General features: G+C 32.3%; 1 protein-coding gene across 1 annotated transcript; it reads left to right on the top strand.

Moving 5' to 3' along the window:
- The first annotated feature begins 988 nt into the window (after window positions 1–988).
- LOC118044383 (disease resistance-like protein DSC1) lies at window positions 989–5,500 on the top strand. The gene is made up of 5 exons (XM_073406596.1): window positions 989–1,473; window positions 2,292–3,384; window positions 3,539–3,847; window positions 3,963–4,940; window positions 5,045–5,500. The coding sequence occupies exons 1-5, from the start codon at window positions 989–991 to the stop codon at window positions 5,498–5,500; spliced, it is 3,321 nt and encodes a 1,106-aa protein (XP_073262697.1).
- The last annotated feature ends 5,638 nt before the right edge of the window (window positions 5,501–11,138 follow it).

Below are 11,138 nucleotides of genomic sequence, written 5' to 3'. Positions count from 1 at the left end.
TTCGTGATTTTCGCTTCGCTTTGTAATTAATTTATTCGCAGCAAATATTCGGTTAGTTCTTAGTTTTCATTCTTTCTTTTCTCTATCCTCAAACAGTTTATTTTCACGAAAAGGAAAAGGTCATTAATTTTAGGCTATTTTATACATTACTTTTCTGTAAATTTTTTTTTAAAAAATTAATATGGATATCTACATCAACTTACATATACCTTGATTAATTTCACAAGTTCTAAAATTTTTTTCCTACTAATATTAGTGTTAGTGGAAAAAAACTGAAATATAATAAATTTAGTATTTTAATAGTCAAAATAAAGCTCTAATATAAAACTATGCAGTTTATTAGTGATTTAAGCATGTAGATTTATGCCAAATAGTGTAAAAACAGGATTGACCTATATTTTTAGGATTCGTTTTCAAAAATAGCCTACTCTCTCACTAATTTCAAAATCTAAACAGATCTAATAAAGCAAAAGGCAAAGAATTCTCCAGTCTTGTTGCGCCAAGAAGATAAATCTCAAGCAACGAAAGCTCGACGAGATGAAGACTGAAGTTCATTGTGGCACGTGCCAGTGTCACAAGCGTGCATGATTCTTAGGACATGGAAATATTAAGCAAGAATGGCTGGAAACAAATTGTTGGAGGGAACAAAGTCAAGAAATTAATTCACCAGCAAAATTCATATTGACAAATAGCTACAGTATGGGTCCCCATGTTTTTGCCGAAACCTTTTCTTGGTCTTTAAAGAATGAGAAAGTCCCCATGTATACGCCTGCTAGACCTTTTCTTGGTCTTCAAACAATGAGGAAGTCCGAGGAGGATTAAGTTCTGTCCAAGAAAGTGGGAAGTTTTGCGTGAACAAAATATCTGAATCCCCCGTTGTATTTATACACAAGACTAGACTAACTAAGCCTTATCCATACTCTTTGTTTTCTCCCATTTAATCTTATGCATAGATTGACTATACTTTACCTGGAATCAACTTTCTCAAATGGCTTCCTCCTTTTCTGCTTCAGCTAGCATCCCTGCAAGAAAATATGATGTCTTTATCAGTTTCAGAGGGGAGGACACTCGTGATAATTTTACCAGCCACCTATATGCTGCTTTGTGTAGAAAAAAGGTCCTGACCTTCGTAGACAACAACCTCAGGAGAGGAGAAGAGATTTGTTCATCACTCTTGAAAGCAATTGAAGAATCCAAGCTTTCTGTGATTGTTTTCTCTGAAAACTATGCATCCTCCAAATGGTGCTTGGACGAGCTTGTAAAGATCCTGGAATGCAAGGAAATGAATGGACAGACGGTTATACCGGTGTTCTACCATGTCAATCCATCTCATGTAAGAAATCAAACTGGAACCGTTGGGGATTCAATCGGTGAACTTGAACTAGTAACAGAAAAGATGGAAAAGGTGAAGAGATGGAGAGCTGCCTTGAAGGAAGTGGCTACTCTAACTGGGTGGGATTCGCAGAACATTAGGTGAGCTTTTTCAAGATTTAGTCGTCAGAGTTTGACAAAGTCAACTTACACTATGTTTATTTTGAAATCCAACTTAGACATGGTCCTAGTTGAATTTGCTGAACTAAGCCATGTTTTACTATGATCAGTAACCAAGAAAACAAAATATATTTAAGTGATTTGTTCTAAAAAAAATATCAATAAGCTAGACCATTACTTCAGATTGTTCAAACATTCGTTCAGACCGAAAAGGTTCACGAAGCAAAATTCTAAAGTAAATAACATGTATTTCTTTAATGATGTGCGATGTCTTGTCCATACAAATATCAGAAAAAAGTTATTAAACAGACTTCGTGGACCCTTCAAGATCTTTATTTAAAATCATTTATTCTTATGTAGTAAATCAAATATATTATATGCTTAATATCTTTAAGAAATTTAGCAGCGTTATTAAATCCAGCTTCTGAAAATTAGATATGATATTTTTGTCAAAGAATCATCTCAACCCAATAGCTTAAGCTTTTAGGTGAGGTTCTAGAATATGATTTATATTATTCTCTAACATACCCCCTCAAGTGAAAGTTTTTTTAGGCTTAAAACTTACACAAATCCACATTATCTTGTGCTTAATTGTTATCAAATAAATGAGATGGTGATATTCGAACTCATGACCACTGGATCATGAAGGCTCTAATATTATGTCAAAAAACAATCTCAATCCAATAGCTTAAGCTTTTAGGTGAGATCCTAGGATATAATTTATATTATTGTCTAACAACTTTGTGTTATTTTCTGTAATTTCTCAAGAACTTACAAGATGTATTCTTTACGTTTGCTAGATCAGAGTCTGAACTTATTGAGGCGATTGCTGGAGATATCTTGAACAAGTTGTATAAAATGTCTCCTGGTCACTCTATGAATCTGGTTGGAATTGAGGAACACATCAAGAGAACTGAATCTTTGTTGTGCATGGAGTCACAGGAGGTTCGGATCATAGGAATATGGGGAATGGGTGGTATAGGCAAGACCACCATTGCAAGAGCTGTATTCGATCGAATCTGTAATCAATTCGAAGGATTCCACTTTCTTGCAAATGTCAGGGAAAATCTAAGAAGGTATACTGCAGTTGATTTACGAAACAAACTTCTTTCTAAAATATTAGATGAAGATAATCTACTTGAGCAGCCTCCAAGTTTGGCAGTTGCTTTTACAAAGGATTGTCTCCGCCGCAAAAAGGTTCTTATCGTCCTGGATGATGTGGATAACTCGAGGCAATTGCAGGAGTTGTCACTTGGGGTGCATGATTTGTTTGGTCCAGGAAGCAAAATCCTTGTAACAAGCAGGGATAAGCAAGTGCTTATAAAAAATGAAGTCGATGCCATATACAAGGTGCAAGGACTGAACAACCATGACGCCCTTCGACTCCTGAGTTTGAATGCCTTCAAGAAGAACTGTCCCAGGAGGGATCACATAGAGTTGTTAGAGAGGATGGTAGATTATGCAAAAGGTAATCCGTTGGCTCTGATAGTCTTGGGTTCCTCTCTTTATGATAGAAGCAAAGAGAAATGGTACAGTGCATTGAATAAGTTGGGGAAAGTTCCAAACCCTGAAATTCAAAGGGTGTTGAGGATTAGTTACGATGGATTAGATGAGGAACAGCAGCAAATATTTCTTGATATTGCATTCTTTTTCAATGGCGCAGAATGGAACCATGCTGTGAAAGTTTTAGACAGTTGTTATTCCTCTCTGCAGTTTGACTTAAGCATTCTCATTGACAAGTCTCTAATCACCATTTCTCAGAACACACTAGAGATGCATGATATACTACAAGAAATGGCTTACAGCATCGTTCGTGAAGAATCTAAGAATCCTGGAAAACGCAGCAGGTTGTGTGATCATGAAGATATCTATCACGTACTGAAGAAAAAGAAGGTAAATTCTATATAGTTTGTGAATATATTTTTTCTCTCTCGCAGCAGGTCGTTATGTATTTTGAACACAGTTGATTTTCCAAGTAGATCAAAATATATCTATCACATGCTCTAAATTATGTATTGCAAACTTATTCTCTGCCCTTCGTTATCAGGGAACTGAAGCAGTTGAAGGCATGTGTTTGGATATATCTAAAATGCCGGAGATGCACTTGGAATCCGACACATTTGCAAGGATGAATAGTCTCAGGTTTCTTAAATTCTACCATCCCTTTTACTTCATGGATTCCAAAGACAAAGTGCACCTTCCTCTGAGTGGCCTCAAATATCTATCTGATGAACTGAGATATCTCCACTGGCATAGATTCCCTGCAAAATCTTTGCCACAAAATTTTTGTGCCGAAAACATTGTTGACCTTACACTACATTCTAGCAGGGTTGAGAAACTTTGGACGGGGGTACAGGTACGATTTGTTTTTTTTTTTTTTTGCTATGGATATATGAGAATTATGAACTTCAAGACTCTTAATCTCTATTTAAGCCTTTGTTCTTTTGTTTGTCCTGCTTTGCTTTTGACAGGATCTTCTGAATTTAAGATGGATTGACCTCAGTAGGTCGACACATTTGTTAGAAATTCCAGATCTGTCGAGGGCCAAAAATTTGAAGTATATAGATCTTAGTTTCTGTGAGAGTTTGCTTGAGGTGCACTCATCCATTCAACATCTTGAAAAGCTGGAAATCCTCATTCTCAGTGGTTGTAAGAATCTAGGGATTGTTCCAAAAACGATTGAATCGAAGTTTCTGAGAATTCTTGATCTATCACATTGCAAAAATGTCAGAAAATGCCCTGAAATTTCAGGATATTTGGAAGAATTGATGTTACAAGGGACTGCAATAGAAGAACTTCCCCAATCGATTAGCAAAGTGAAAGAGATAAGAATTCTTGATCTATCAGGCTGCTCAAATATCACCAAGTTTCCCCAGATATCAGGAAATATAAAGCAGTTAAGGTTGCTTTGGACAGTTATAGAAGAGGTTCCCTCATCGATCGAGTTTCTTGCAACTCTCTGTGTATTGGAGATGAATTTCTGTGAACAGCTCTCTAGTCTCCCAACCTGCATCTGTAAATTGAAGTGCCTTGAACGACTTGAGCTAAGCTACTGCCCAAAACTTGAGAGCTTCCCAGAAATCTTGGAGCCAATGGAATCTTTGAAATGTCTTGATTTGAGTGGAACGGCTATTAAAGAGCTGCCCTCATCCATTAAATTTTTAAGCTGCCTTTACATGCTGCAACTCAATAGATGCGATAACCTTGTCAGCCTTCCAAGGTTCATCGAAAAACTTCCATTGCTGAAATATCTTAAATTGAATTATTGCAAAAGTATTCTTTCTCTACCAGAGCTTCCACTGTCACTAGAATTCTTGGAGGCAGTTGGTTGTGAATCACTGGAAACCTTATCAATCGGCAAAGAAAGCAATTTCTGGTACTTGAATTTTGCAAATTGCTTCAGATTGGATCAGAAGCCACTCTTGGCAGATACACAATTGAAAATTCAGGTCACTTCCTCTTCCTCTTCCTCATCGTGTTTCTCTCTCTCTCTCTTTACACACACACACACACACACACACATAAAAGGTGACTTCTGATTTCTGTGTTGCAGTCTGGAAAGATGAGACGCGAAGTCACGATTATTTTACCAGGGAGTGAAATTCCAGGATGGTTCTGTGATCAAAGTATGGGATCTTCGGTAGCCATAAAGTTGCCCACAAATTGTCATCAACACAATGGTTTTGCCTTCGGGATGGTCTTTGTATTCCCAGATCCTCCAACAGAATTGCAATGCAACAGGATATTTATATGTGAATGCCATGCTAGAGGTGAAAATGATGAACATCATGATGTCCTTTTCAATTTGAGTACTTGTGCTTATGAACTCCGATCAGTTGAGTCAGATCAGATGTTACTCTTGTACAATCCCTGCGAGTTCGTAAAACGAGATTGCATCAGCCAATATTCTGGAAAAGAAATTTCATTTGAATTTTACCTGGATGAGCCCTCAAGGATTCAGAATCGTTGCAAGGTGAAAAGGTGTGGAGTTTACCTCATGGATGAGTGATTTCCACCCAGCAGTGAGGTTTTTGTGTTTTCGTAATAAAGAATTCAAGATTTTTGCAAATCAATCAGAGTATAATATTATGGGAGCTTGCGATGATTGCTGCCTCCTGCTATAATGCTGGCATCGAAACAGAGGAAGTGAAGAACTGATAAGCTGGAAGAGGAACCACGCCATATCTGGTTTAACACCATGAATGATCGAAATTCCAGCAGGACAGACCAAGTAGAGTTTTTTTTGTGAGATGATTGTGTAAGATAATGTTTAGTTTCCTCAAATGAACATGGAACTAAAATTCCTACTTTGTTAAACTTAACGTTGTATAATAGCTTAAAGACAAAATAAGTATACCTGTAAATTATGTATGATTTATTTTGGAAATAAAATGTATACTAAAACTTAGTTTAAACAAAATATTTAGTATAATTACTTGTTGAAATATTTAAAATGTATATAAATAAATGCATATCACATTGGGATTATATCTCTTGTTCTTAAGACTTTTGTTCATCATTTGGTATAAATATATCATCAACACCTTTTGATTGGTTGTACAGTGAATGTGAAAAAATAAAAAACTTTCAAAATGTCTACACTAAATACCAAAATTTAAGCTAAAAAATAGAAGAAAACGTAATTAATTCTTGTCATTTATTACCTTAATTATGCCATAATTATGCCATGAAATAAAATAAAATCTAATATATTTTTTCCTTAAAAAACACACATTTTCTGTTCAGGCAAATAAAAGTTATTATTCAAACAATTTATTCATAGATTACCTAAAAATTAATATTTTATGTCAAAAACTTATTTTATATTAAATGTATACCCAAGCTCAAGCTCGAGTTGATAATGTGTGTGCATGACTTACAACCAAAGCTTACTTGACTTAAGGTCTCTCCCTTCTAAAAGCTAGCTTTTATACCTTGCTATTTATATCTAAAATATATTTATCTAACGTAAAGGATAATGATTGTTCACCACAAAAAATAGGAAGAAAGTTGAAATTGATCATTAATCAACATAATTAATCGTAAAACAAAACTCATGTTTGACTAGAGAATTGACCAAACAATCAAAAGTCATGATTGATAAAAAAAAAAAAGTGATTGATTAACAAATTTTGAATGCACACTGAAATAAAAAGATATAGTCTTATTAGGAACGAAATCCTCAACATAATAACTAATTAGAAGTCAAGAATTAGCCTAGGATTCATACATGTATCAATAGAAGATAAATTTATCTTATATTAGAATTGAATAAATTTCTTTATCTTATATCAATATCTATATAGGATTAGAATTGTATATGTAAGTAAGATTCAAACTCTATAATAGTATAAATAGAGTCAAATACTATATAAATGATGGTTAACCCCATCAATTCAAATTCATGCAATCTACATTATTTTCCCCTCAAAGGGGTTTTTTTTTTCTTTTACTACTGTATTTGTTGCTTTATTTATTTTCTATACTTAAATTTCTTACAAACCCCGTCTCTTTTGAAACTCATGTATTTTTTTATACAATGGTTCTTTTACAACAAATTACCTTTGTTAAGGGTCTGAGATCAAGAATCCTTATTTTTTTTAGAGGAAGTTGTCATCTCGTCACAGGTTTAGTTCTAAATAAAATTAACCGGCAACATAACAATTCGACACACCTAGTGGGATAAAAATTCAAAATTTATTCCATAAGCAATTAAAATATACCTCCAAGAAAAAATATAAGTGGATTTATCCTTGCTGAATTGGATGAACAATAAATACAAACAATAAAGGAATGCCATTTTCTTGGTTGTGAAGAGCTTGAAAGTCCACCATCCTTAGATTCTAGTGCCCAACCGATGGTAAGCACTTTTAAAGATGGGTCTTTATCATTTAAACTTATCTCTAGTGGCCCTTTGCAATCCTTTACTTTCTTATTGGTTGTAATGAGATCATCATTACTAACCATAGATAAACAAATTGATAAATCAATGCCCTACCCTATACATAGTTATACACAATCCATTATATGGGTCAGGTGGTGTCATAATGATATGAAAAATTTCAGCCAACCAATTATGGTTGCTCTTGAAGGATCATCTTATTAACAATATATAAATATCTCTAATGCTAACATAAGGGCTCTCTAAATGGAGATGAAGAACATGGTTAACATGACCTATCAAGATAACAAAAATGGTCAATTGAACCATGCAAGTTATATATGATTAATTGAATCAAATATAGAATAAAATTTATAAGAATAGGCTTAGTAACACCTACATGTACATATCTCAAGGATAGATCCTAGAGAATTCTATAATAATGAGTTTTCTAATAGGGATGTTCGGAATGAGCATGCCTATTACGAAGGTATTTCTCAGCATATCAAACACAAGAATAAACATAGCCTAACTTGAAGGTGATAGCTCCTAACATGCTAACCACTCGTTACGTAGACAAACAACCATAGGCCAACTACTTAGCCGTATGTAATTTTTATCCCACACCACAATTTGTTACTAAGCAATTTTATGTCCTGTAAGTTGTGTTATAATAAGGGAACCTCAACTCCTTTGCACAACAATTTCTTGCAGTTGATTAGTAATAAAGAAGAGGGATAAACATAGTTGAACTAACCCGACACTTAAGAGAGACGACGATAGAAGTAGGATGGATAAAAAGACCTATTTATAATCAATCCATACCCTAAATGGGTTTATAGATTGCACATGATCCCTATAAGAATAAAGATTGTTGATTTCAAGTAATTGTTTTAAAGAGGATAACCAATTAACAAGGAAACATATTATAAAATTCATAGATCAATGTGTCAATAGTGCAACCAACCCTTTCGTAAAGCTAAGATGTTTGGTTCTTTATTGACTAAAATAGTTTTTCATTGATTCTCCATACTACTATCAAACTCAATCAATAGTTACAAAAGATAGAAACTCATTTCCATGAGTGCTTCTAAAAGAAACAACTAAATAACATATTGGTTGATCTAGCCAAAATAGTCCAAACCCTAAAAAGGCTATAGAAAGTTATGCTTTATGATTTAGAAAATTAAAAACTAAGTGCATTGTAACTATAATTGATAATAAAAGCATAAAATTACTACTATAAAGAATATAATAGAACATAAGAAAAAGTGTTCGTAGGAACTAATTATTTAGACATATACACCTTTATAGATAATGATGCTCGTTATGAGATGTCTACAAAACAAGCAAAAATAAAGCCAATAAGATGGACATTTATTGTTGGCTATTCATATAATATTGTGAGTTCTCACTCACTAACTGATTTAAACTCTAATAAGGAGTTTGAGGCTGTTCAATAATAACTCATATATTTCCTTTAAATCAAGGATAAAAGACTATTTGAGATCGTAACATTAAACAAGTCTAAAAAAGTTATTAAACCTAACATCAAATAAGTAAACACTACCAAAATAGATAAAGATTATGAGTACTCTTGAGTACTCTTTTGATACTAAAAGAGTTAAAGAGATATTCAACATGTATGAGGGGAATTAAGCTATTTGGAAATCATATAACCCTTACTGTTAATAAAAATAAGGAGAAACAATATTATAAATAGCATGACTATTGGAAGCACATCACTAATGAGTGTGTGGTCTTCCAGAACCAAATTTTAAAAACTCTAGAGTTTGAACGCATCCATTTTCTAGACAATAAGATAAGGGTGGTTAATGATCCATTCCTCAAATCACTATAGTAGCGGCTACCCCTAATCTTGATGGGCTTCATGGAAATGGAGAACTCTAAAAGACAAAGGTTGATCAACAATATAACTTCAACTTTGACATATTAATCTAATTGTTTTAGATCAATATATGATTGTTAAAACTACTAATTCAATAATTTAATACATTCGTTTATTGCTTAAAAAATAAAAAATCTAAAACAAACTACAATTTCCAAGTTTGAAATATTTCCATCTTTATAACCATAATGAATAAAGAAGAAGTTCAAATGCTCCTTATGTTACTCATCATTTCAGCCTGATTTGAGTGTAAATGTTTTGTAAATGTTTTGATTAGTTTTGGAAAAAATAATTAAATGAAATTGTAATTATAAAAGTTACATTACATATATGATACCAAGTCATACTATAGTGGAAGATCTTATAAAGAGGAAGAGCAATCATATCTTAAGATATAACCTTTCATAGTTCATAATTTAAAACTCAAGCTAAGCAAGAAGTCAAGTCGAGATTTTAAAAGGTTAATTCGTTAGGTTTAGTTTAATGACACAGTCAAATAGATTTTTCATGGCTTTGACATTTTGTTTTTTAGAAAAAGTTATTTGTTTTCTTAGTTTTTGTTTTCCTACCTAGTTTGGTAAATTCAATACCATGCTTAGTAATCTTTTTTTTTTTTCCTAATTTGTTTATGAATTTTATTGATTTTCCTTCATATTTAATTACAAACATCTTAAAAGAAGCACATTACCTGAACAAAAAATATTTAGTAATAAAATTTTAAATTAGAGATTTTGTATGATCTATTTTTAGTATAATTTTATATTTTTATGCTTGCTATCTTTCTTGTGTTGTTCTTGTGTGTGTTAGTTGGTATTAAAGCTCGTGTTAGTTGTTAATAAGAATGGTGTTTATAATGGAAAGACTAAGCATGTAAATAATTATAAATTCTTGATTAGAAATTTATGAGATCGAAGCAACAAGAATTTGAACTTGAAGGCAATTTCTTTTTAACTTAGAGAGACTGATGCATGAGGATTTTTATGAAAAAAATATTTGTTTTATTAATTATTTTTTATCTTTTTTCCTATCTATTTTAAGAGATTAAATATTATGCTTAAAAATTTTATTTTCCTAACTTGTTTAGGACATTTATTGTATTTATATTATTTTTCAAGTTTTCTAATTTGTTTAGGGTAGTTTTTGAGTTTATTTAAAGAGTTGTAAATCTCTTAGACACAAACTACTTGAATAAAAAATAATAAGTAATAAAATTTTTAATCAGGATTGTTGTGTCATTTTTTTTTAGTATAATTCTATGTTCTTGTGCTTTCTATTTTTTATTATTTCTATCTATGTTATAATTTTTCCTTTGGATTGATATCAATCCTTGAAAAAAAATGTTTCTTCATTTTGTGGCTTTTGTTTTATGATATATTCATTTTGGAGTAGATTTTAGTTATTTGAATCATAATTATCAAGTTTGGCTTGGCCTAACATATCAATCCAATAATCCGTTGATCTAGAGCCTAGCCTAGTATTAATTATTTTGTAATAAAAATGAATCTTAATCCAGTTAAATTTATATGATTTGATAGGTCAACTTATATATTAGTAGATCTAATTAAATTTAGATGAGACCTGACTTAGTCGATTCTATAATTTTATTTTTTCAATTTACATTGTTTCCACTTTTTAAAATTTTTGTTCAAAACAATCTAACTTCAGTTATATATATATAAAACTTATCAAAACAGTATTATTTTAGGATTGATATGACCAAACGACGACCCTAGCTTTAAACCAAATGCGACAACTATGCTTCGAAACTAACCATATTTTAGCCCAAACAAAAATCCATTAAAGAAACCTGAAATGTCGAAGGAGTGCATTTTCTGATTCTTTTATTTATACTCCACT

This window comes from Populus alba, chromosome 19 (assembly GCF_005239225.2).
Source record: "Populus alba chromosome 19, ASM523922v2, whole genome shotgun sequence".
NCBI lineage: Eukaryota > Viridiplantae > Streptophyta > Magnoliopsida > Malpighiales > Salicaceae > Populus > Populus alba.
The sequence above is the reverse complement of the archived record's forward strand: the minus strand, read 5'-3'. Positions and strand labels throughout refer to the sequence as shown.